At 50.4% G+C, this 26,328-nt stretch overlaps 2 protein-coding genes across 8 annotated transcripts in view; one reads left to right on the top strand and one right to left on the bottom strand.

The window, feature by feature from the left end:
- Nucleotides 1-12,373, bottom strand: part of JADE2 (jade family PHD finger 2) — a 51,945-nt gene extending 39,572 nt beyond the window's left edge. Inside the window, exons 1-3 of one of the 7 annotated variants that reach the window (XM_038552188.1) lie at nt 12,249-12,373; nt 6,681-6,866; nt 1,890-1,947 (exon numbers count right to left, since the gene is read on the bottom strand). In XM_038552188.1, coding sequence (XP_038408116.1) covers nt 1,890-1,947 — 58 coding nt within the window. In that variant the 5' untranslated portion in view covers nt 6,681-6,866; nt 12,249-12,373. Of the gene's footprint in view, nt 1-1,889; nt 1,948-6,680; nt 6,867-9,896; nt 10,063-10,372; nt 10,523-10,663; nt 11,002-12,248 lie in introns of those variants that run through there. The other 6 variants (XM_038552187.1, XM_038552186.1, XM_038552191.1 and 3 more) reach the window with 6 other exon arrangements.
- LOC119874013 (translation initiation factor IF-2-like) lies at nt 9,448-10,599 on the top strand. Its single transcript, XM_038552194.1, has 2 exons — nt 9,448-9,706; nt 9,948-10,599. The coding sequence occupies exons 1-2, from the start codon at nt 9,469-9,471 to the stop codon at nt 10,505-10,507; spliced, it is 798 nt and encodes a 265-aa protein (XP_038408122.1). The 5' UTR covers nt 9,448-9,468; the 3' UTR covers nt 10,508-10,599.
- Nucleotides 12,374-26,328: the final 13,955 nt, after the last annotated feature.

Genomic DNA, 26,328 nt, shown 5'->3' with positions numbered 1-26,328 from the left:
TGGGTGGCGCAGCGGTTTGGCGCGGGCCTTTGGCCCAGGGCGCGATCCTGGAGACCCAGGATCGAATCCCATGTTGGGCTCCCGGTGCATGGAGCCTGCTTCTCCCTCTGCCTGTGTCTCTGCCTCTCTCTCTCTCTCTCTCTCTGTGACTATCATAAATAGATAAAAATTTAAAAAAAAGAAAAAAAAAAAAAAAAAAAAAAAAACGGCAGTGACCAGGACTCAGGATCCACTTACTATGTGACCTTCGACAAGTCCCTTGCCCTCTCTGGTCCTCTGCTTCTTCCTTGGTGAAGAAGGCCTTCTGTGGCCACGCTTATTCCTGCCCCAAGTGGAGATATTCTGGGACGATGCCCAGTGGATATACAGAGGCACAAAAGGCCAGTGGCAAGAATGTTGCTCTAAAATAAACCCATTTGGGCAGCCTGGATGGCTTAGTGGTTTAGCACCACCTTCAGCCCAGAGTGTGATCCTGGAGACCTGGGATGAAGTCCAACGTCGGGCTCCCTGCGTGGAGCCTGCTTCTCCCTCTGCCTGTGTCTCTGCCTCTCCCTCTCTCTGTGTCTCTCATGAATAAGTAAATAAAAATAAGTAAATAAATAAATAAATAAATCTAAAAAAATTAAAGAAAGATTTTAAAAGTAAAATAAGATAAACCCATTTACTAGCTTGTCTCCCCAGGCAAATGACTTAACCCCTCTGGGGGCAAAAAGTTGTGAGAATTAAGTGATGCAATGCATGTAAAGGCTTAGCGGAGTCCCCAGCACCGAGTGCAGCCTCAAGGAACATTAGCTAGTATTGCTGGACTCTGAGGCCCTTGCTGGACTATAGGACTGCAGCCTCTACCTGTGGGTCCAAGGAGCAGCAGCCCCGGGTAGGTATGCTGACGGAGGGTTGGCAGGGGCTGGAGGGAAGGGAGAATGCCGCAGCCTGGCGCAGCTCTGCTGCAGCTGCCCAGACACCTGCTCTTGCGGGTGCCTGACCCTCAGGGGTTCCTCTGCCTGCAGCGAAGTTAGTAGCAGAGGATGCAGTTCCTCTTGGCTCTACTGAGACAAGCCACAGCCAGTGTGGTTGCGGCCACAGAGGGCCGGATGCTGTGATCTCCTGCCACAGGGAGGAAGGGATGGCCAGGTTAGACACCAGAGCCAAGCTGAGCACAAAGACCCCAAAGGACATTGAAATGAGACCCAGAGGTAGGGAAGGGGCTGGGAATGGCAGGCCGTCTTGGTGCATCTGTCCTCAGACTCTTGGGGGCTGAGGGGGCAGCTATGGGACTCTAAGAGCTCCAAGCAGCCTTGGAGATTTCCCAGATCCCAGCTGCTCACCACCTGTGTGAACAAACTGTAGTGCAGAGCTGCAGGGCTCCAGGCCCAGCCTCCCTGGCAGTGTGGGCTCCCCACAGGGTGCAGTGCTAGGTGGGATCCTCTTGGCAGTGTACCTCGCCTCCACAGGTAGGGCAGAATGGAATTCCTTACTCAACCAGCTCACACAGGCCCAGGTTCCTGGGGCATCTGGGAAGAGCTGTATGAGAAAAGCTCTCACCTTATCTCCTTATCACCTCCCTTATCTCCCCCCAAATTTGAGAAAAGGCTCCTTAAACCCTTTTTTCTCCTCCACAATCCCTGCGACCCTCAGATGTCCGGCTTCCTCACCTGGCCCATTTACAAGTCTACCTCTGAGATTCTATTGCTTCTGACAAACATTTACTGAACACAGCAAGGCTCTGGAGACCACGGAAGTGTGGGGACCATCTTAGGAGCATAATGGCCTGGCCTGATTTATGCTTTCATCAACATTGAGACCATGGGTCAGCCTCCCCCATCCGGGCCTGTGGGCCTGAGTATTATTCAAATGCTTTCCCTGTAGGAACCCCAAATGGAAGGCCTTACTGTCAGTGGTGTCAGAGTTGTCGCTGCTGATGGAGTATTTTCGCCTCTTCTCTTCCATCTGCAACAAAAGGCAGGCCCCATTATACTTCTGGGAGGCTTGGGAAATCCTGAGTCTCTCAGAAAAAATTGCCCAATAACCTACCTCCCCATACTCACCCTGGTGCAATGGAAGAATGAGAACAAGGCATTGCCCTAACCTTCTCCCCAGCCAGCCTCATACTCTCTCCCTACCGACCCACGGGAGCCCTGGGAGTGGGCCAGAAAGGGGAAGCAAGATTGATTCTTCCAGAGGGACTGTGCCATCTGAGTTTAGAGACCAGCCAGCTCAGACAGCACTGAGGGCACATCCTGAGGGTGGTGGGCAGAGGAGTGTGGAAAACGAGTAAGGACAGGGAGGCTCTAAGCTGGGTCCCTGAGACGCACCAGGCCTAGGGTGACTGGCCCTAGGCTGGGCTGCCCTCCCTCCTGTAATGTCCTTCTCCAAATATAACTACAAACCAACTTTATCTTTACTATAGTATTTTATAGTATTTCAAGGTAAGAAAGGCAGCTCTCCACACTGAGCTCCTTCTGCTGCCAACACTGGCTCAGCTCATGTTCCTAACAACCTTGGAAGTTGTGAGCTATTGGCTTCCCTTACTAGCAACGTGCAGGACTTTGTCCGGCTAGTCACTGTCTGAACTGGGCTTTGAATCCACATGGTCTTATCCCTGAGCCCACGCTGAGCTGCCTTTGTGTCCTGTGAGCTCTTGCCTGTGGGGAGGGCTCTCCCACCCAGTATTTCCTCGGATCCGACAGAGTCTGGGGTGGCAGCGCCTGCTTCGGTCTCCTCTTGGAGGGGAAGCATACTCCAAGTGGCTTGTTCAGCTGCCTCGGCTCTCACAGTGGCAGAGTCCCAGTGTGAGAACAGATCTGGGATTCGGGACCTGAAGCATTTTCTACCTCATCCCTGTTAGTCTGGAACCTGGGCTGCCTCACTGCCCGTGACAAAGGGCAAAGAGCCAGTGTCAGCAAAGAGAAAGTCCCACTGCCCAGCCCAGCTGCAGGCCAACCAGGTTCCCCATCTCTGCTTGGGCTCACACAGGCCGCCTGCCACTGCCACCCACTCCAAGCCTGTTGGTGCCAAGCCCTGGGTTTCCCTTTATCTTCCTGTGGCCCTGCAGAGACAAGAGAACATTAGCTCTCTAAGGTGGGGCGTGACTATCCCGACCTCTGAGCAAACCAGGACCCTCTTGCCTCACTCAGACCTGACTTCAGCCAAGAGCTCCTCCCCACTCCAGGGTCCCCTAACAGCAGGATCAGGATGGCAGAAAGTCACCAGGGCTGCCCGCAGCCAGCTCCAAAGAGGCAGGTGGAACCCTGAGGACACCAGGTGCACGGGGGCCAGGAAGTTCAATTGCTTAACACTCATTGTGGCAGAAGGGGGATGCCCTAGTACACAGGGATCTCAGGGAGCCCCCAGAACAGCCCTTCTTTGCCAGTGGGCATGATGGCTGCTTCCCTTTTGCAGACGAGGAAAAGGAAATACAGAAGTTAAGTGACTTGCCTGAGATCGCAGGGCTTGTAAGAAGTGTATCTGGCTCAGGAACATATGCCCTTGACCTTTAGACTACTCTGGCTCTGTGCAGCAGAGTACGAGCAGCCCTGTGGCCCAGGTCATGGACGGAATGGGGCAATAGCGCTCTGGCACCCACAGCTGGCATCCTTGCTTTCCCCAGGGTCTGAGTGTGACAAAGAGGACTATGACAGGGCCCTGACGCTGGCCTGCATCTTACCAGCCCAGCACTCTCACAGGTGGCAGACAGAGGAGGAGGAAGACAAGTGCTATAAACACAGCCACTTGTTTTTTCCTGCAATCCTGCCCATGGATCCCACATGTCTCCAATTCCAGCAAAGAGGGTACCTCCAAGCCAGCATCTCCCAAAGGAGAAAAGCAGGAGCTCTGGATTCAGGGGTGTTGAGTTCAAATCCTAGCTCTACCTCGCAAAAGACCAGGGACCTTGGAAAAGACATACCTCCACAGGACAAGAATTTGATCTGGATTTTTACAGAAGTCTCCTGAACTTCCAATGTTGGCAACTGATTCAGAATTTTTAAAACACTTTGAGAGGGCCAACTAAACACATCAGCTGGTGAGAATAAACGCAAGCAGCATAAAGCCCTATGCACAGTGGCTGGCTCTCCTTACGGGTGCTAGTCATACCATGATAATCTTGGGCGAGGTGAGGAGACCTCCCACCAGCACCTACAAGGGGCTCCTGTACAGTAGGTAAGGCCGCCAGGAACAGGACTCCTTGACTGCTAATGCCCTTCTGGTAATGCGGTTTCCTGCTGCCTAGGGCCCTGTCCCAAGAGACCTGTCAGTGTGCAGACCTGCACCCCACCCTCAGCCGGCTCCCTGTCCAACCTGCCCTTTGTGGAAACACTCCAGAGTTCTCCTGGGTAGGCTGTTATTAAGGGAGCAGATTTCATGTGGCTTAATTGGAATAATAACTAGGCTTTAGAGGGAAGCTACTGTTTTGTGAGTGAAGCTTCTTTCCTTTGAACCAAGTCTGTTCCAAAGGCCTTCTCGCCGCAGGTAAGCCTCCGCTGGTGGTGGCTAAGAAAGCTCCAAATGAGGCCTGGGCTCTCCTATGGAACAGCCCTTTGTCCCTTGAACCGCTTCCTTCCAACTGAGCTAGGAGACTCGGAGGACTCCTTCACCAAAGCAGAAATCCAGGTTGGGTTGGTGGGTACTGACAACTGGGTCTTGACCTCTGGTTTTCTCTTTCCCCCGATCCCTTCAATCTCTCCCAAAGCAAGGTTTCCTCTGGGAGAACACCCCAGTGTCATAAGGCACTTACTTGGGGGAGGGGGGAGGACAGGAGTGCTTCTGAGGCACTCCCTGTAAAAGAGAGTCTAGGAAAGAAAGACACCCCCCTTCCTTCCCTTTGCACCTCCCACACCATCCCCAGCATGGAGGCAGAGAGAAGAAGCTCTCCTCTGGGTGCGTGGGTGTCCTACAGTTCCTTTAAAGAAGCAGCCCACAGCCTTTCTGTGCAATTTCTGCCCCAAAGCCAACCTGTGGCAAATCCAGTGGACTCTCCCTCCAAAATGTACAGTGAAGCCATCGCTGTTCCCTGTGTCCCTACTGCTATCACCCTGACCCAAACCAGTCCCATCTCTTGCCTGGATTTCCCATTCATCTCCCAGCTCCCACCATCTAGAATCCACACAGCAGCCAGAATGACCTTTAAAAAAAACATAAATCAGATCATGTCATACCCCTTTCTAAAATCTTTCAAAGGCTTCCTGCTGATCAAAGGACAAAAATCAACCTCTTGGCCACAATATCCTACATGATCTGGCCCCTCCCCACCTCAACCAGTTCACACGGACCACTATACCCTTCCTCACCACTTTCTAGCTACACTGGTCTCCTTTCATCTCCTGAAATAAGTCAAATATTCCATGCTTCAGGACCTGTGCACAGGGTGTGCTCTCTGCCTGGAAGGTTCTGTGTAGTCTGTGCATGTCTGACTTTTTATCTTTCACATTTCAGCTTAAATGTCAAGGAAGTCTACGCCAGTTACCTTATCTAAAGAAAGCCCACAACACCGTTATTCAACATCTTCAGAGCATCCACCGCAATTACCGTCTATAGATCTACTTGTTGAATGTCTTTCTCCTTTGGAGAGGACAGTAAGGAGTGCATCTGTCTGGATCTCGGCTGGAGCCCCAAGGCCCCATCATGTCATGCCCAGCACACAATAGGGGCTTGATATACAGGGAGTGCCGAGTATGTTCTTGTCCCCTCCCTGGAGAAGTGTGGGGAGCGCACAGCCCAGCTGGCCTGCCTGCAGCTTTCAGGAACAAACACCCCAGGCCAACATTTCGTCCTGTTTTCACAGCCTGCTTTCCCCATCTTAACCTCACACATTTTCCAGGAGGCTTTATTTGGTTGGGCTCCTGGCTAATGATCAATGTCAACTCAGTAATAGGGCAGCAATTTGGTGGCAGATGTTTTCTTGGCAGCACTGGCCATTGGTCTTAGTGGGGGCCTTGGGTCTGGACTTGAAACACCAATGCCCAATGCCAGCCCCCTTTAAAGACCTCTCCGCAAATAAACTCAAATAAACACCCTGGGCTTCCATTAACGCTCTTCCAGCTGACCCTGGGAACAGTGGGCCTTTCAGGTCTGCTAGCGCAGCCGCTCCCTGGGCAGTTAAAACATCCCAACCTGGCCTCCGGCCTCTCCTCTCTGGGGGCCACCAGGCCTGCCCTGCCCGCCACCACACACAGCAGGACTTCGTCTTCCTCCTTAAAAAAAGGAGGTGGGGGGAACAGCTTTCAAGCAGGCAATTTACCATTCCAGACACAATCTTTCAAAGAGAAACAAAAACTCTCCCTGTCTGAGGCAGACCGCTTAGGCGTGTGTGTAATAAGATGCTAATACAATTTAATGATATTTCGGCTGGAAAACCTGTCCTCAGAGCCTCCTTGTGTCGGGAAGGCCAGACATTCAGAAAACAAGAGCTGCACGCTCTTAAACCGCTTTAAGCGGGGGTCAGAGCCCCACTCTTTCCTATCTCTCATTAACTTTAATGCCTTCCCGGGGACGGTAATTGCCATTACAAAAATGATTTTGTACACACAGATCCTCAAACTTGCTTCTTCAGGCACAGGGCGCCTAAGCCCTCCTCCGACACTCATCGTTGCCCACCTGCAATTCCAAGTGTCCCAGAGGGTACCCAGCTCCCCTGGAACATGCTGCCCACACCCAGCCCCCCAAACCCAGTTCTGGGGACATACCTAGGGGGTCCTGGAAGAATGAAAGGGGCTTTGTCTATTTTGTCCTTTGGCACCTTCTCACCCTACCCTCCACCTCAGAAGAGGGCAAAGCTCACTCCGCTCGCTCCCAGAGAAGGCTGACCATTGGCAACTGCAGGGTCCTTCCAATCCCTTCTTCAGAGAAGGGAGCTGGCTCTCTGGCCTAGCCTAAAGGGGAGAGATCAAAGGTCAAAGCTGCATTTGGGCCCTCTCCACATCATTAATAATAATAGAAATCGCCAATACTAATCACATGCTTACCACATGCCTAGTTTTGGGTTTAACCTTTATGCAATATATTGCTTAATCCAGCTACCCATCATGGCAAGGTACTGCTATTAACCTCACTTGCAAATGAATAAAGTAAGGCATAAAGCAACTGTCACGGCTGGCGAATGCATAGCTAGCATTCAAACCCAGGCTATCTGACTCTAGGTGGTGTACCCTGCCCCCCCTGGGCTACCATGCACAGGCCTATAATTCCAGAGTGTGGCTGGGGTACTAGATTCCTATGGGTTATCTGAGAACCTTCCTGGGTTCCTAAACTGTGAGACACACACACACACACACACACACACACACACACACAGGGTCCTATGTGGACGGAGGACAAAGCAGGCCAGGGGTACCCCCTCCTCACAATCCTGGCCTTTCCTCTCAAACACTTAAGGGCAGAACTAACTGTGAAGTCTGCAAAAGAGTATGCTGGATGAGTCGTAAAGAATTTGGACTGGAAGTCACTGAATCCGGTCTTGGATATAAGACAACTACCTCCCCATTACTTGGAACTCCAGTTAACCAGAACACTCTACCCATCCCCCCAACCCACCCCACCGCACCTCAAGGATGTGGTAGTCAGTGGCAAAAGTCTACCCTCAGGACGCTGGGGTGCACCTTGGGGGCTGGGACCAGCAGTCCCAAGTCAGGTGTCAATAAAAGCCAGGAGGAAGCTCTCTTGAATTAGTGTTACTGGCCATTTAGCCATGCAATTTAACCAAAGGAGAAGCATGCTGGATGGGAAATGTTCTGAAAACATTTGCTGCATCCCAAGTCCAAACAACTCTGTCCTTAAACACTTCTTCTCCAAAAGTGCTGGAGAGACCTTTGGCCAAACAGTTTCAAAACCAACATTCACTGCAGTCCTGCTGCCTGGGGTGAGGACTTCCCTTTTCGAGGGACTTGCTGTAGAACCAAATGCTTTTCCACTCCAAACAACACCCAACAAACAGCACTTGGGACAACTGAGAGGACTCCAGATCAAACAAACACCCCCTTCCCCCCCCACCACCACCATGCAAACTTTCTCAATAAATTATTCGCCCACTTCGGATCAAAGCCTGTTTTGCAGCCTGTGACCTAAAAAGCAAATAGCATCTTTTAAACATGAAAGCCATCCTCCCTGCCTGGGTCGGCTTTATTACTCATTCCTTCCCCTTACAGTTATTCTGTTGTTATTTTTCTCCTCTGCTTGTTACATCGCTCTGCAAGTCCCAACCCGCCTGAGGAAGAAGAGACTGGAGGGATGGTGCGTTCACTTGGGGCCCGAAGGTGAGAGAGGAAGTCAGGGTAGGGGAGAAGCCAGCACCCTGGGAACCCAGGAAACAGGGCCAGGCCCGGTTGGCAGCTCCTTGCACGGCCCTTTTGCCAAATGTCCTACTGGGAATACTACCAGTGAAGGGAGGGAGTTAATGCCACTGCGGGAGGAGGGGCCAGGCGGCCATACCACCACCTGGGCCCCCGATTCAGTTTGCAAACATAAAATGTTAAGGGGACGTCCTGCCGGCTAGTCAGGGCTCAAAGCTCGGGGCTCCTCCCCCTTCCAACAAAGGCAGGGCGGCAGGCCAGTCGTGCCCTCTCCGCCGCTCCCCAGTCCCCCTTAGCGCCGCTCCCGAGCGCAGACGGGAGCCTCCCGACGACCCCCTGCAAACTCAGCCCCTGGGTAAAAACTTTGTGCCCGCAGTGGATGAGCGAGAGGTGCTGAGCGCGCGAGCAAGGTTTGGAAATCCGCAGAGACCAGAGTCGACGGGTACAGCGCGCCCTTGGCTCGGGGCAAAGGGAAACACGGCCCCTCCCGCCCCCACCAGCCCCGGGCACGAGACCTGCAGCCAAGGTGGTTACAAAAAGAAAAAAAAAAAAAAGAAAAGGAAAAAAAAAAAAAACAAACAACAAACCGTCCCAGCCCGCGGCGGAGGCTGAGAGGACTGGGAGGGGGTGGCGCGCCTCCAGCCTGCCCCTGGAGGCGGTCGGCGGGAGCGCAGGCTGGAGGCGCGCCGGCGTGATTCCGACCGCGGGAGCCGGGAGGAGGAGCCGGAGGTGGCCGCGGGGGGCTCCGGCCCAGGCGAAGGAAGGGCAAGACGCGGTGCGGCCCGGGGCGGCGGGCGAGACGCCGAGGGCGGGGGGCGGGGGCGCTTGGGTGAGGCGGGTAGAGGTACTGGGCCTCCGGGGAAGTGAAGTGGGCAGCTGCGTGGGGCGGGAGCCCGGCTGTGCGGGGGGTGTCCTGGGCCTCTGGAAGCCACCGCCAAGCCTTCCTGCCTGTCTCGCAGACATCCCCATCTTCTGATGTAACGGCTACGAATCGCCAAGCTGACCCCTTCTCATCCCTTGGCCTGGAGAAGAGTGTCTCAGGCCCAGGGATAGGCGGGAAGGACCGGAGGGAGCCACAAGTCTGCACCCAGGCGGGGAGGAAGCGGGAGGGAGCCGCTCCGCCGGCGCAGGCGAGTGGGTGGGAAGGAGGGAGGGAAAGAGGGAGGAAGGAGGTGAGGCCGGGAAGATGCCACTGCCGGGGGCGGGGCGCGGCTGGGGATCCGGGAGAAGGACTGCAGCGGTGCTCGGTGGGGGCTGGGGCTGCAATGTCACTTATTTGAGGGTCAGGTGTGTATGTCCCAGGCTGGGACTACCACTTGCCTACATCTTCCCGGTACCACCCAGGGCGCAGGGACGGAGGCGGAGGACAGGGGACTGCAGTACCGTCCCCGAAGCGGGACGCGAACCGGCAGAGTTGGGAGAAGGTAAACAAGGGCCACGCCCCCTGCCGTCGCCCCGCGGGCGCGCACCCGCCGCTCCGGCCACAGCCGGTACATTTCCACTCTCCCGGCGCTTCTCCCCCGCCGGACTCCCGCGCAGCCCCGCGGGGGGGGGGGCCGCCCCCGACCCCAGCCCCCGCCCCGTACGCCGGAGCTGCACACCCGGCACACTCACCTGGAAAGGGTGTCCCCCGCCCCTCCAAAACACTGTGTTTAATTTGTGCAGAGCCTCCGCGCCCGAGAGCTGAGCATGCTGCCCCCGCGTGCAGCGCCCGCGTGCACCCAGCCCAGAGAGGGGGCGACAGGGCGGAGGCGGTGGCCCCCGGAAGGTGTCTGGGACCGGACCCGCTGCACGTGAGCCCAGCGCGGAGTCATGTGCACCGGCTCAGCCCGGTTCGGCGGCCGGACGTGCTGCGTATCAACAAAATGAAACTCAGGGCGACAGGAGGGCAGATAGCTCCAGGTCCTCCGAACCCCAGTCCCCGGCAGAACGACCCCCCCCACCACTGCTGTCTCCCGCCGCAGCCCCTCCGCGCGGCCGGAGCCCGCGGGGCAAGTTGCAGCCCTGGCGCGCCCCCGCCCGCCCGCGCCCCCTCACCGGCCCGGGGGCGCTTTGCCGCAGTCATTAATAAAGAAGGTCGCCAAGCTCACCCTTCCAAAAGTTGTTGTTGCATGCGCCCCTCTCAGCCTCCCCGCAATGTACTCTTTAAAACAGGACTGACCAACATGCGCAATCTCTCTCCCCTGTGCTGTGCATCCCCCCCCCTCCGCGCCCTGGCTTCCTAGAACAGGCAGCCAGCAGGAGAGAGAGGGAGCGAGCGAGCAAGAGAGAGAGAGAGCGAGCGAGAGCGAGGGAGCGAGGAGCGCTGGCAGATCTGTTGCAAAAACACAAAATAACGCCGTGGAGATGCGCAGGGCCCATCGCTGGGGGCTGGATCTTACCTTCCTCCGCGGTGCCCTTCCGAGGGGCGCTGCCCTGGACTACGCGCCGCGGCGGGGGCCGGCGCGGGAAGGATGCTCCCGAAACCCGGAGCTCCTGGGGCCGGCGCGGGCGGGCGGGGGGCGCGCATCCATCCGGGGTCGCGGCGAGGGAGGCGGCCGGGCCCGTGGCGTCCCCGGCCCCGCACCCCTGCTGGGGACGGTCAGCCCTCTGGACCTAAGCCCTTGCCGCTAGAAATGGGCGCAAAGTAACTCCATGGACGCTACTCACCGCCCCCCCCCCCCCAAAAAAAAGCCTCCAACTGCGATGGCCGCGGTCGGCACCATTCACCAATCCCCCTGTGTATGTTTCTGTTTCTTTTTAAACCAAGACTTCCTTGTGATCTCTTTAGAAAAAAAAAAATGTGTTGGGGTGGGGGTGGGGTGGGGGCGGGCGGGAGGAGCGAGGGAGGGGGAGTAGCCACTTTTTTCTTATTCACTCGGATCTCCACTCCTGACACCCCCCGTCGCCCGCCCCACCCCCGCCCAGTTGTTTGGCTCCGGCAGCGGGTCCAGGTAGCGTTGCAGGCCTCGGGGGGAGGGTGCTCTGCCGGTCTGCCCGTCTGCCTGCACCTCGGGCCCAGACTCCCCATGGGCTCTGGGGCGCCCCCAGCCCGCCCTGTCCCCAGGGCCGGGCCCGAGCGGCGGCTGCGCCCGTGCAAGTCCCATCAGGTCTGCTCACACTTCACACACTCACACATATACCCCGCCCCTCCACTCTCTCACTCACACTTTCTGCTCACACTCCGCCCCCTTCGCGCCCCAGACCCGGGCGGCGCCCCCCGCAACCTTAAAAAAAAAAAAAAAAGCAAGCTTATACTTAAAAAAATCTTTTGGCGCCATATTAATGACGTACTTAAAATTTGCCATTTCTCCCTGCGTCAAAAAGACGTTTCTTTGCAAATAACAGCCTGAAGGCGACACTCGCGGAGGGAACGAGGTTTGCACTGAGCACCCCGCCTCCCGGGGCTCCAAGGCTGGAAGACCCTCGCCCTAGGCCCTGCTCCCGAATCGCTAGTTTAAAAATGCGAATCGAATAAATCGCGTGGCGCTTTGCAGCGCCAGAAGTGAGCCGAAAGTGCTGGCAGGAGCGGAGGGGAGGGGCGCGCGCACGAGTCTGGGGGAGGGGGCGCGGCCCTCCTCCCCCACCCGCAGCAGATGGAAACTAACATCCCGGGCGGGGGAAACTTGAAATTGTGGGCGACCTCAAAGAAGGAGGGGCGGTCCGTGGAGAGGGTCCCTCTCGGGTTCGTGGCCCCCTCCCCCGCCCGGGTGTCTCCAGGCTCCCAGCCCTGCCCCGCATTTCCGGGGGGTGGGGAACGCAGTGATGGGTGGGTGGGTAGCTGCTCGTCCCTGTCCCTGTCCCTGTAGGAGTTTGCCCCGCGGTGTCCCCTTCCTCCCCCCACCTCGACCTTCCCATTACCCCTAAAGGGTTAAAAACCGAGGTGGCAACTTCCAAGGGCTGGCACTTGGCGAGGAAGCGGGGCGCCCCTCTCCCCACCCGTCGCCTCCTCGCCCCTCCTCCTCCGGCTCCACTTCCCGACTTGACCTTGTGGTGCACAAACAGTGCGCTCGGATCCTCGCAGTTTCTGGAAGAAGCGCTTGCGCTCGCCAGGCAGGCGGGCTGTCGGGCGGCTCGCGGGCGGTGGCGGGGCCTTGGGTCGGTTCCCGGAGCCGCGGGCCACACCCACCCAGCCCGCTGCGCCCGCCGCGCTCACCTTCTCTCGAGGAAGGAGCTGGGCTGGCCTCCTGGATGAGGAGGTGTGGGGGGCAAGCTGCAGCCTTCTCCGGATGCTCCCAGCTGAGGAGGAGGAGGAGGTCTGGTCTCAGGCTGGGTTTGGTAGAGAGACTTGGGAGCCTGGGTCAACATCCCCAAAAGCATCGTTGCCAACTTTTCTTTCCCTCTCCCTTTTGGCTGCCCCTCAAAGATAATCCAATAATTTTTTCAACTCACCTTTGGCTTTGAAGACACATGGGTGAGTTGTGAACGGAGACCTGTCCCTCTCCAAGACTTAAAGTTGTTTATTCTTTCTTTCCTTCCCCCTCCCCACTACCCGTGTATGTAAAGATAAATACTCAATTTAAGTAAGATGACATTTATGTGACAATTAAAAAGATCCCCCGATGGAATGTTGTGAACACATTTGCTTATAGGAGAAATAAATCTAATAATAAACAAACTCATAATAACAGCACAAATCCTCTGACAGGGTAGATTGTCTACACAACAAAGAGGGAGATGATGAATGCAGAAATAAGCACTTTTTGCAACAAGAAAGAAATATGAGCTCAAGGGGAGTCATTGCAACCTCTTCTTCCTTGGCCTTCATTCACAAAGTCTGGGGAGGCTTATCTAGCAAGATTGAGGAACTGGGGTACCACCTTCTGGTTAGACCTGACTCTAGCTCTGCGTGGTCAGTTGTTAGGATTTTCTCAAGCCCAAACTCCAAACATGCCAGAAAACATGTCACAGGCTGTTTGCATGTAACAAAATGGTTAAATACCTGGATTCTACTCTTGGGTTCTCAATTGAGAAGGTACTTGATCTGAGCAAGCGCATTCATCTCTCCATCTCTTCTTCTGCAGAACAGGATGGCTAGAGGGTTCCTGAAGGGGTATGTGTGTATACATGCTTATATGTGTAAACCATGGCCTGGCTCAGAGTGCAAGGTGCACATTAGCACTTGCTCTGGTGCTTAAGTTTTGGAAAGGTGAATGGCTCCCTGAAAGTTCTCAACACTGAAAAACTGGAGGACAATGATTTCTGTCTTGCCCTCCATGAGGACATACAAGAGCTCCCAGTTCGGGCAAAAAAGAAGTGCAGAGGGATCCCTGGGTGGCGCAGCGGTTTGGCGCCTGCCTTTGGCCCAGGGCGCGATCCTGGAGACCCGGGATCGAATCCCACGTCGGGCTCCCGGTGCACGGAGCCTGCTTCTCCCTCTGCCTGTGTCTCTGAGCCTCTCTCTCTCTGTGACTATCATGAATAAATAAATAAAATCTTAAAAAAAAAAAAAAAAAAAAGAAGTGCAGAAAGAAACTGTCATACATGGTGGACTTCAAGGTCAAGGTCCAGATGGCAGTCTCAAGCACACACCTAAAGTGGGAATGGAGGCACCAATTTACAATGGCACAGTCTAAAGAAATCTCTCTGATTGGGTCTAGTGGCAAGGGGCTTACATGCACCAAAAGACTGGACAGGCTCCTACTTCCAGCCGTCAGGATCCTGTGAACCTTGGTAGGTAGTTATAAAATGTCCTAGAGAGATGGAAGAGGGACAAGACGACCACTTATAGAGTACCTGCTCTGTGCTGTGCAGTATGCAAGTCATCCCATTTCATCCTCACAAAAATCCCATTTTACCTGTTCAGAAAGGTTTAGTGAATTACCAGTAGTCAGACAAGCTAGCAAGTGATAGCAGAATTGGAACCTAGTCCGGACAACCCCAAGACTATGTGTTTTCCTTTTTACCACCGTGCCAGAAATAAAAAGTATTAGCATTATTGGTTTGATTGAGGATGGGGGCCTGATTGCTATAATAGCAAGAAAAAATTTTATGGGTAGTATTTTGCCTCTAAGGAGGTTCCTTGAATTTGGGTGAGACCCAGGTCCCCTAAGGAGTCCTTGGAAGGCACTTCTTGTTTAGGACTGGGAGTTCCATTAGAATCCTTGGATTCCCACTGCTCTCTGCTACTGTTTAAGTTTAACCTTGAAAATGTTAACAGAATCATAGCAATGGAGCTAATTATAACTCCTTAATCTTTAGTAAAAGTCTCACAAATCATTAACTTATTACAGGAAAAAAAAATGAGAAGAAACATAAAGTTCTTGGAGACAGAATCATTCACCTTTTTTCAAATATTTCAACAAATATTTGTTGAGTGGCTCCTGTATATCACACACCATTCTAGGGACCGAGGACACAGCACAAAAATGCCAGACAAAAATGCCTACTCTCATGGAATGCACTTTCTAGGGGAAAGAGAGATGCATTTTTTTAAAGTAAAATATTATATTTGAAAGTAAGTGCTATTCAGAAAAAATTAAGTAGGAAAGGGGGATAGGGAATGTGGTCATGAAATTTAAATACAGTTCTCAGGAAGAGCTGTCTGAGAAGGTGGCTTCTGAATAAAAGGAGGTGAAGAAATGAGCTGTGAGGACTTATGGGAGAAGAGCATTCTAAGCCAGAGGTTCTTGACATGGAGTCCACAGACAGCCCCTTCCAGAAATTTGTGGATAGAGATTCAGGGGGTCTTGACTGTAGATGGAGGAAAAATTATATCTTTATTTTCACTAATTAACATTTAGCATGTTCTTCAGTTATGAATGCAGATAGCAAATCACAGTGATAGTAGCAGCACCTGTGACACTATTGCTAGTAGAAATCACAGATATTTTCATATCACATTATGGTTGTTGCAAATATCTTAAAATATCATTACAGTTATCACTACTTTATAATTATGCTGCTAGCTCTTATAATTTAGTGAATTAATAAGAAACACATATATTATTGTATTACACATTTTAAAAATATTTTGAGAGTTGAATTTCCATATAATTGTTTTCTTTACAATTTATGAAAAAAAAAACAATTTATGAAACCTATTTTATGGATTTAAAGATATTAGACTCAGAAGGAATCCACAGGCAGCACAGATTGCCAAAAGAATCCATGGTACAAAGTAAAAAGAACCACTGTCTCCGCAGAGAGATCAGCAAATGCAAAGGTCCTGAGGCAGGAATGTGCTTATTATATAAAACTATAAGGAAGAGATTATATAGGGCAATGTTAGGAATCTGGCTTTTGCTAGGCATAATAAAGATGGTTTTGAGCAGAGAAGTGAAATGATCTGACACTGGATTTTACAGGTTACTTTTCTGCCAGATGGAGGAATAAAAGCAGAAAGGCTGAAGCTGTAAGACAGGTTAGGAGGTCACTGTAATAAACCAGGTGAGAGATTATGTTAACGTTCACTAGAGTGGTAGCAGTGGAAGTGATCAAATTCCATATATATTGGGCAGCCCGGGTGGCTCAGCGGTTTAGTGCCGCCTTCAGTCCAGGGCCGGATCCTGGAGACGGAGGATCGAGTCCCACGTCCCACGTCGGGCTCCCTGCATGGAGCCTGCTTCTCCCTCTGCCTGTGTCTGTGTCTCTGCCTCTCTCTCTCTCTCTCTCTCTGTGTATGTATGTCTCTCATGAATAAATAAATAAAATCTTAAAAAAAATTCCATATATATTATAAAGATAGCTCTGACTTTTGTTGATGGGGTGTGAGAAAACAAGAAGTCAAGGATGACAACAAAAGGTTTGTCTTGAACCAATGGAAAAACAGAATTGCCATTAACAGAGATGCAGAGTCTGTGAAAGGAATAGATTTGGAAAATAAGGAACTCAGTGTTACATGTGGCAAGCTTAAGATACCTACTAGATGTCCAAATGCAGCCTTCTTGTAGGCAGCTAGAGACGACAGCCTCAGTCCAGGTGCATGTTTTGGGCTGAAGATATCTTTTCAGAGATGTCAGCAGGTGGCTGGTATTTAAAGCTATGAGGCTGTTTGATGGGATGCTGGGTGGCTCAGTGGTTAAGCATCTATCTGCCTTCGGCTTTTACAGGTTACTTTTTTACAGGTTACTTTTCTGCCAGATGGAGGACAGAATAAAAGCAGAAAGGCTGAAGCTGTAAGACAGGTTAGGAGGGTGAGATCAGGGCATGATCCTGGAGTCCCAGGATTGAGTCCCACATTGGATTCCCTGCAGGGAGCCTGCTTCTCCCTCTGTCTTTGTCTCTGCCTATGTCTGTCTCTCTGTGTGTCTCTCATGAATAAATAAATAAAATCTTTAAAAATTTAAAAAGGGGATGCCTGGGTGGCTCAGCAGTTTAGCGCCTGCTTCGGCCCAGGGCGTGATCCTGGACACACAGGATCGAGTCCCATGTCAGGCTCCCTGCATGGAGCCTGCTTCTCCGTCTGCCTGTGTCTCTGCCTCTCTCTCTCTGTCTCTGTCTCTTGTGAATAAATAAATAAAATCTTTTTTAACAATTAAAAAAAATAAAGCTGTAAGGCTGAGATCACTAAGGAAGTGAGTGTAGAAAGAGAAAAGGTCCAAGGACAGTGCCCTTGGCCCCTGCAAGGTTAAGAGGTCTAAAAGAGGGATCCCTGGGTGGCGCAGCGGTTTGGCGCCTGCCTTTGGCCCAGGGCGCGATCCTGGAGACCCGGGATCGAATCCCACGTCGGGCTCCCGGTGCATGGAACCTGCTTTTCCTCCTGCCTGTGTCTCTGCCTCTCTGTCTCTCTCTGTGTGACTATCATGAATAAATAAATAAAATCTTTTTTTTTTAAATAAAATCTTAAAAAAAAAAAGAGGTCTAGAAGATGAAAAGGAATCAGCAAGACATTGTTAAAAAGGAAGTATTCAAACATTTCTCCAAAGAAGAGATACAAATGGCCAATAAGCACATGAAAAGATGCTCAGCATTGCTAATCATTAGGGAAATGCAGACCAAAGCTGTAGTGAGGTACCACCTCACATCCAATAGGATGGCTACTTTTAAATATTTTTATTTTATTTATTTTAAAATTTTTATTTATTTATTTATTTATTTATTTATTTATTTATTTATTTATTGGAGGGGGCGGGAAAGAGGGGAGGGGCAGAGGGAGAGAGAGAGAGAATCTCAAGCAGACTCCATGCTCAGTGCAAAGCCCTTCCGGGGGCTCAATCTCATGACCCTGAGAGATCATGACCTAAGCCAAAGTCGAGAGTCAGATGCTTAACTGACTGAGCCCCCCAGGCACCCCTATTTTATTTTATTTTATTTTATTATTTTTAAATATTTTATTTTTTTTATTTATTCACGAGAGACACAGCGAGGGAGAGGCAGAGACAGGCAGAGGGAGAAGCAGGACCCGTGCAGGGAGACCGACGTGGGACTTGATCCCGGGTCTCCAGGATCACACCCTGGGCTGCAGGCGGTGCTAGACTGCTGCGCCACCAGGGCTGCCCTATTTTATTTTATTTTAAAAATATTTTCTTTATTGCAACACCTGGGTGGCTCAGCAGTTGAGCATCTGCCTTCAGTTCAGGGTGTGATCCCAGGTCTGGGGATCGAGTCCCATATCTGGCTCCGTTCAGGAAGGCCACTGCTCCCTCTGTCTTTGTCTCTGCCTATGTCTGTCTCTCTCTGTGTCTCTCATGAATAAATAAATACAATCTTTTTAAAAAGGATTTTATTTATTATTTATTTGAGAGAGCGAGATCAAGCGGGAGCTGAGGGTGGTGGGGGAGAGGGAGAGACAAAGGGAGAAGTAGACTTTCCACTGAGAGCAGAGCCCCATGCAAGACTCAATCCAGGACCATGAGATCATGACCTGGGCAGAAGGCAGCTGCTTAACTGACTGAGCCACCTAGGTGCCCCCTTTTATTTTATTTTAAGTAGATTACACACCCAACGTGGAGTTGTAACTCACGGCCTGAAATCAGGAGTCACATGCTATACTAACTGAATTAGTCAGGCACCCTAAGATGGCTACTATCTTAGATAAACAGAAAATAACACGTGTTGACAAGAATGTGGAGAAATTAAAACCCTTGTGCTCTGTCAATGAGAATATAAAATAGTACTGCTACTGTGGAAAACAGTATGGCCATTCCTGAGAAAACTAAAGATAGAATTACCATATGATCTAGCAATTCCATTTCTGGATATATACTCAAAAGAATTGAAAACAGGGTCTTGAAGAGATATTTGTATACTTGTGTTCATAGCAGCATTATTCTCAGTAGCTAAAATGTGGAAGCCACCCAAGTATCCACTGATAGATGAATAGGTAAGCAAAATTCAGTATAGACATCTAATGGAATATTATTCAGCCTTAAAAAGGAAGGAAACTCTGACACATTCTACACCATGGATGAGCCTTTAGGTCCTAGTGCTGAGTGAGATAAGCCAGTCACAAAAAGACAAATACTATAGATGTCTAGCGCAGTGAAATTCATAGATACAGAAAGAAGTTTCTGGTGTTTGCCAGGGGCTAAGGTTGAGAGGGGAGCTGGGGACTCATTGTTTAATTGGTGCAGTTTCAGTTTTGCAAGATGAAAGAGTTTCAGGGATGAATGGTGGTGATAGTTGCCCAACAGTAATATCACTGAACTATACACTTTAAAATGATTAAGATGGGGCACCTGGGTGGCTCAGTTGGTTAAGCATCTGCCTTTGGTTTGGGCCATGGTCCTGGCATCCTGAGATCCATCCCTGCTTCAGGCTCCTTGCTTAGTGAGGAGCCTGCTTCTGCTTCTTCCTCTGCCTGCTGCTCCCTCTGCTTGTGCTCTCTGTCTCTCTCTCTGTCAAATAAATAAATAAAATATTTTTAAAAAAATGATTAAGATAGGGCAGCCTAGGTGGCTTAGCGATTTAGTGCCACCTTCAGCGGAGGGCCTGATCCTGGAGATGTGAGATTGAATCCCACATTGGGCTTCTTGCATGGAGCCTGCTTCTCCCTCTGCCTGTGTCTCTGCCTCTGTGTGTGTGTGTGTGTGTGTGTGTGTGTGTGTGTGTGTGAGATGAATAAAATAAATAAAATCTTAAAAAATGATTAAGATAGTAAAATTTATATTATGTATATTTTTTGACAATAAAAATGGGGGGGGGGCCCCTGGTGGGCTCATTAGTAAACATGCAATTCTTGACCTCAGGTTTGTGAATTTGAGCCCCACATTGGGTATAGAGATTACTTGAAAATAAAATCTTAAAAAATAATAGTAATTTTTTTTAATTGGGAGGAAAAAAGTAAAAAGAAAGCAGTGGTATCCAGAGAGATACAAATGTCCTGGAAACCAAGGTAGGAGAGTTTCAGAAGGGAGAGAAGCAGTATGTCCAAAGCTACCAAGGAGTGTAAGGTGAGATATAGACTAACAACTGATATTAGTTTCAGCCATGCTGAGGTCATGGGTGATATTGATAAGAGCCATGTCAACAAAGTGGCAGGCACAAAAGTTTGATTAAGTGGGTTCAAGAGAGAGCAGGAAAAGTTAGAGTTGTTATAATTTGTTCCAAGATTTTACCTGAAAATGAGAAGTTCTCTGCAATATGTATGTTTATAGAAATGGAGCATCGTGTTTCTGTAGAAATTCATTCTGTTGGTCATTCGGTAAATATTTCCTGCCTGCCTACCCTGTGCCAAGTCCTGTGCAAAGCACATAATTTGGCATTCATGAGAGGACAAATCCAGCAGCTCTGCCTCCCAAGCTCCAGGCAGGGGCTGTAGGTGGGGTTTGGGATGGATAGGAAAGCTGCCCAGGGCTGCATCTGTGGCTTAAGACACTGCCCTGGCAAAATCCAGTCTTGCCACTTTCTGTGGTGCTACAAATGCATGCCTGGGAGAAGCACCCCTCTGGAGTCTTTGCCAGCTGATTTAGAGATGGTACTGACCAGCCCTAGGAGATGTCTGGATGATGTGCCAGCCAGGCCACCTGTCTCTTCTCAGACTCTCAGACCCAGCCCAGTGGCCACAGATGGCAGAAGGCAAAGAAGATCCCTGGGGCCTCTAAACACTTCCCCAGAAACTGGCAGCAGGCAGTACCTCCGGCCAAGTCACGGGCCGGCTTGACCAGACACTCATCAAAGTGTGAGACGCCCTGAGTGGAGTTGAGGGGTCTGACTCAGTCCAAGAACCATCAAGAACCAAAAGCAATGGCTCCAAGTCAAGCTGAACAATGTAAGCAAAAGCCTTTTGCTTTTCCCCAGGGTTTTGTTTTGTTTTAAGATTTTATTTATTTATGAAAGACACAGAGAGAGAGGAAGAGACACAGGCAGAGGGAGAAGTAGGCTCCATGCAGGGAGCCTGACATGGGACTCGATCCCGGGTCTCCAGGATCATGCCCTAGGCTGAAGGCGGTACTAAACCGCTGAGCCACCGGGGCTGCCCTCCCCAGGGTTTCTGATAAATTGAAGCAAATCTCCCCTCATCTGGGGCAGCCCCGGTGGCTCAGCAGTTTAGCGCTGCCTTCAGCCCAGGGCCTGATCCTGAAGACCCGGGATCGAGTCCCATGTCAGGCTCCCTGCATGGAGCCTGCTTCTCCCTCTGCCTGTGTCTCTGCCTCTCTCTCTCTCTCTCTCTCTCTCTCTCTCTCTCTATATATATATATATATATATATATCATGCATAAATAAAAGTCTTAAAAAAATCTCATCTGGCAGTCTTACAAAGACCCTTCCATGTGTTTACTGATCAATTCATACCATGCTGGAGGTAGTCTGGTTTTATTAGAAATAACATGCAGTTAGCAAGCACCTATATAAGCAAGGCTTTATCTTAGGGCAGGGAGTTCCAGGCCTAGATCCTACCTTCAAGGGATTTTGGCCCGTTTCAGGAAACAAGTCCTGAAGTATATGTAAGATAGTCAAGGTAAAAACAAGCAATTTTGGGAGCCCATGGGGTGGAATGGTCCAGAGAGTTTAAGAAAGGTCTGGAGGTGGACCTGCATATATATATATAGCAACATAGGGATGCCTGGGTAGCTTAGCAGTTGAGCATCTGCCTTTGGCTCAGGGCGTGATTCCCTGGTCCTGAGATCGAGTCCCACATTGGGCACCCTGTATGGAGCCTGCTTCTCCCTCTGCCTCTATCTCTGCCTGTCTCTCTCTCTCTGTGTCTCTCATGAATAAATAAATAAAATCTTAAAAAAAAAAAAAGATATAGCAACTTAGATGAGATGGGAGGAGGGAGGATGATCCAGAGAGATGAAGACTGTCTGGTTCACAGCCGTGCAGTGGGGCATAGGACATGATGCTAATAGCTGGCCCTAGGATTCTTCCTGAGAGGAAACTGCCCTTAGTATGGAAAATATACTAGTAAGCTGCTTGAAGATGAAAGATGAGACCCTGCAGGTGCCCCAAGTTGGAAGGAGGAGGTGAAAACATGCAGTCTACATCTAGGAATCTGCCCCAGAGAGACCCTCTGATGTGGGCTCAAGAAGATCTGTTTAAGAATGTCATTATAGGGGTACCTGGCTGGCTCAGTCAGTAAAGCAGGAGACTCTTGATCTTAGGGTCGGGAGTTTAAGCCCCATGTTGGGTGTAGAGGTGACTTAAAAAATATCTTTAAAAAAGAAGAAAGAAAAACTGGAAATAACTTGAATGTCCATCACCAGAGCACTGGCTAAATAAACCAGAGTGCAAAAAAGAAGGCAGCAAAGGAAGAAGCATTGTGTGGTTTTGTGTGTCTGATGTAGAAAGAGCCCTTTAAGAGTGTTAAGTGAAAAGCAAGTTTCGAGATTTGCAAATATCAAAACATTATGTTGTACACCTGAAAACAAAATGCAAGTTTCAGAGTACAGTGTGCAATATGACCTCATATTAAAAAATTAAGAACCTAAGAAATAAAAAAAAAACTAAGAAATACCTAAAAATAGCTAAAATATTAAAAAATACCTTAAAAAGGTTACATTTTAATCTGAACACAGACACACAAATATATGTAATTTCATAGAAAAAACAAAGCACCTGGAAAGATACTCATCAAATCAGTGACCGATTGCCCATATTGTAGTGCAGAGTGTGAAGCTGGGAAGGATTGGGGTAGGGATTATGGAGATGAAGAGGAAGAATCAACCCTGTGGTTGTTGAAGGAGCTCGAAAACCCTTTGCATTTGGGTTATGTTGCATGTCCCACAGGTGCTTAGAATTCTCTAGGGACAGAAACATCCTGGGGGTGGCAGGACATGTCTCCCTAGCCCAGTAATGGGCTACAGTGTAGTCGTGGAGGGCAGGGACAAGAATCCTGCCCTCTAGTCTAGTCCCGTTGCTGACTCCTGGGTGGCCTGGGTCCTGTTTGGCCCTCTCTGGTCCCCAGCATCAGGATCTCTCTGGGCATCTCCAGCTGGCCCAGCTTGGAATTCTAAGTCCATTCCAGAGCCTTTCCCATGGAGTTTGAACTCCAGCAGAGGCATGGTAAAGCTCTACTTGGTCTTTGGCCTGCTGGGACTTGAACATGGGCTAGGCTGGGACTGGGAACCAGCATGAGAAAGGAAGTTTCTGACCAACACGGCCTCCTGGAGGAGCTCCCTTCTCTGACAGGTGGAGTACATTCTTCCCAGAACATTTGGCTTGAGGATACCTGGCCCAGCCTGGCTCCTCAGGAAACAAATGTGGGGACAATTCATTACCTGCTAAGTTCTAAACAGTTAATGAAACCCACTGAGTGAAGGCTCTGGGCTGGAAGGCAAAAGTGGAGACTGCCTGAGGCGAGGGTTTGGGCTCTGGGCCTGCAAGAGGCTGGTGTAGAGCTGTGCACAGGTGCTGATCTGCTCTGCATACAATTCCTGTGGTTGGTCTGGGCTGGCTTCAGGTTACAGAGATGTTAGAAGAGGTCCCTGTCTTGAAGATACCACAGGGTGAGGGAGGGGCATACATCGGATTTGCATGGAGTCAAGAATGTAATGGAATCAAGCCTCAGTGTGGAACCGGAAGCAGCAAGGGCAGCTGGCTCTGAGAGGCCTCACTCAGGTCAAGGCTTCTTTAATGGTGTCCTGGCCTTAACCAGCCTCTCAGTGCTGGGAAGTGCTCCAGGGCAACCACCTTAGGAGCCTCCTGCAGGCACTAGTGAGCAAGCTGTTCCTTCCTTAGGGCTGTGGACAGAGTGACTTTTGAGCCTGGGGTGGCCTTGGACACTATAACTGGTGGGCATCCAGGACCTGCAGCTCTGGCAGGTGGCAACCTGCTTCCAAATGTGCTAGATCTCCGGACAGGGCCCTGGGGAGAGGCTTGGACAGGAAATGGCGCTGGATGCCTGTGCAATGGAGATGCTTGGAAACAAGGGAATTCTTGTCAAACTGATCTCCAGCTAGGCCGGCTCCAGGCAAATTATCCACCTAACACAGTTCTTCTAGAAGAGTGCTACAGAAGGGAAAGCCTGCATTACCCTGGCGTCCAGCTAGAGCAAGAGAGGCAGATTCAGAGGGGGCTATGTTGGGCAGTAGGGCCTTCCCTGGGGAGCCTCTGCCATTGGGCATCCAGCTCCTTACCTCCCTGGTCCCGAGCTGCCCTCAGAGCTCAAGGAAAGGCAAACAGTTCTTAAGTGTTTAGTTCTCTGGCTAGCCAGGCTGGGAGGGCATGCCCAAGGAAGAGGAGGCACCATCCTTGCCCTGGAAGACCTCACAGCTCAGGTGGGGATGTAGGATTCCTAGACTGGAAACAAGGTAGGGCATGAGTCAGCGGTAAAGTGTCCACCTCGGCCGAGTGTGCACATGCATGCAAGAGTGTGAATGAGCCAGAAAGGTGTCACTATGTTAGAACAGAGGAAAGAGAGATTGTTTGCATGTGTGCATATGTGTGTACCCAGGTGCACATGTATGTGTGTATTGTGTGTTTGCACATGCCCAAACATTGCCTGATAAAGCATCTCTGGAGTTGCCATCCTCTGTGCTATTGCCCAGACAACCTAAAAATAATTTCCATTTAACTTTAGGATTTATTATTTGATGCATAAGATGCTTGCCCAGCAGATAGAGTTTTCTACCTACACTTTATCTGAGATCAAGTTAAAATGAATCTGCATTATTTATACACAGGATGGCTAGTGAACAAAAGGCAGACTAGAACAGCCTGGATTTGGCTTGTAAGTCCATAGAAGACTGATCCCTATGAGGATAACAAAGCTAGAGAGTGTGTACGGACTGACAGTGATAGCATTGACTGTGATGGTGGCAATGATGAAAAAAGGCCCAGTATGGCTACTGGGAGGTGTCATCAACCCGCTGTCTCACCCATGTGTGACTTAAAATTGGGCACATGGCAGGCAATCGTGAATGTTTATTGAATTTATTTGTAGAATTGAGAAAGAACGTCCACATGTGTGACACATATGCAAATATGGAGCTAGATGACTGATAATTCATTATGGACAGAGGATAATTGAATGACAGATTGAATTTAAAAATCAGTTCATTAGACAGATGGCTGAGGGACGATGCAGTTATCAGGTTGAAAGATGAAAGCCATGGAGGAATGAGAGATTGATAAATAACTTGTTGATACTTGATAAAGGAGTAAGAGAGATAAATTGTTGCCAGGTGACAAGGTTAGTAGATCCATTCCATGGTCAGATCCAAATAGGTAGATAGATAATAGAAATGTAGCAACGGAATGAGAGAGGCAGATAAGAGGATGAGATACTGTGGTGGGCAGAATAATGTCTCTCCACCAGAGATGTTTATGTTGTGTTCCCCAGAACCTGGAATATGTTACCTTACATGGTAAAAGAGACTTTGCAGACATGATTAAATCAAGTACCTTGAAATGGAGAGATTATCCTGGATTACCCAGGTGAGCTCGGTCTAAGCATATGTCCTACCACTGACCTCTCTTTCAGCATGCCCCAGCCTCCTCTGATGTCTTTTCAGTTCTTGATCATGCCAAGCTTATTCCTACCTCAGGCCCTTTGAACTCACTGTATCTTCTCTGCTTCTTTTTGCCACTCAGACCTCAGTTCAGGTGAGTGTTGCCTCCCTGCTTCCAGATTTTTGTCCTGAAGCCTTGAGCACACTCTGTTCCTGGGGGCTGGGCTGGTGCAATGGGATGTCCCAGCTCCTAGCCTTCCCTGGCTGGCACTACCCCAGCCCTGGGTCCCGCCCAAGGCTGCGGGATAGAGCAGTGTGCATGAGTCATCGAGCCACAGACACAGTCCCCTTGTTGGAGGGACCTGAGCAGTTATGTTGTGGCAAACTCCTAGAGCCAATAGCCAGATTAGAAGGGAGGGTTAGGAATTTCCCCAATTTATTCAGGCTCACACAGCCAGGCAGGAGCTAGACAGTGGAGGAGCTAAGAATGGCCCGTGGGGATGATGCTATAACCTCTCTGTGGATTCCCTTATGTCCACCCAAGCTAGAACAGTCTGTGGAAGAGTAGGTGCATGTCTCAGTCTCAAAGGGTCTCATTACCCCTCAACTAATTCTTCATTCACCTCACATTGATTTAGCACCCACAGCGTACCAGGAACCATGCTGCCCTACCCTACCAGGTCAGGCCCTGCCCTGAAGGAGCTCACAGCCTAGTTGAGGCAGCAGACTGGTCTGCAGACCTTACCAATCTGCTGGACAAAGACTCACCATCAGGGCTTGAGGGGAAGCCGCCCTTGAATGCCTGCATGACGGTAGTGACAGGGCTAGCTAGAAGGCATTCCACGCAGCAGAAGCAGTCGGGTGTGTTAGTTCCAGGGTGCCCATGACAAAGTATCACAAGCTAAGTGGCTTAAAACAATAGAAAATTGTTATTTCACAGCTCTGGGGACTAGAAGTTCAAAATCAAGGTGTCAACAAACCAGACTCCCTCCGAAGCCTCAAGGGGAGGATCCTTCTTGTAACTTCTGGTGGCTCCAGGTGTTACTTGGTGTTCCTTGGCTTGTGGCTGCGAGTTCCAATCTCTGCTTTCATCTTCCCATGCTGTCTTCCTTCTGTGTCTGTGTGTCTTCACATGGCATTCTCCATGTGTGTCTGTGACTCTGTCCAAATACCTGTCTTCTCATAAGGACATCAGTCATATTGGATTAGGGCCCACCCTCATGATTCATCTTAACTGGAGTACATCTGCAAATACCCTGCTTCTAGATAAAGTCCCATTCACAGGTACTGAGGGG

Source organism: Canis lupus, chromosome 11, assembly GCF_011100685.1.
Source record: "Canis lupus familiaris isolate Mischka breed German Shepherd chromosome 11, alternate assembly UU_Cfam_GSD_1.0, whole genome shotgun sequence".
Taxonomy (NCBI): domain Eukaryota; kingdom Metazoa; phylum Chordata; class Mammalia; order Carnivora; family Canidae; genus Canis; species Canis lupus.
Note: the sequence above shows the minus strand (reverse complement) of the source record. Positions and strands in the feature narration are given on the sequence as shown.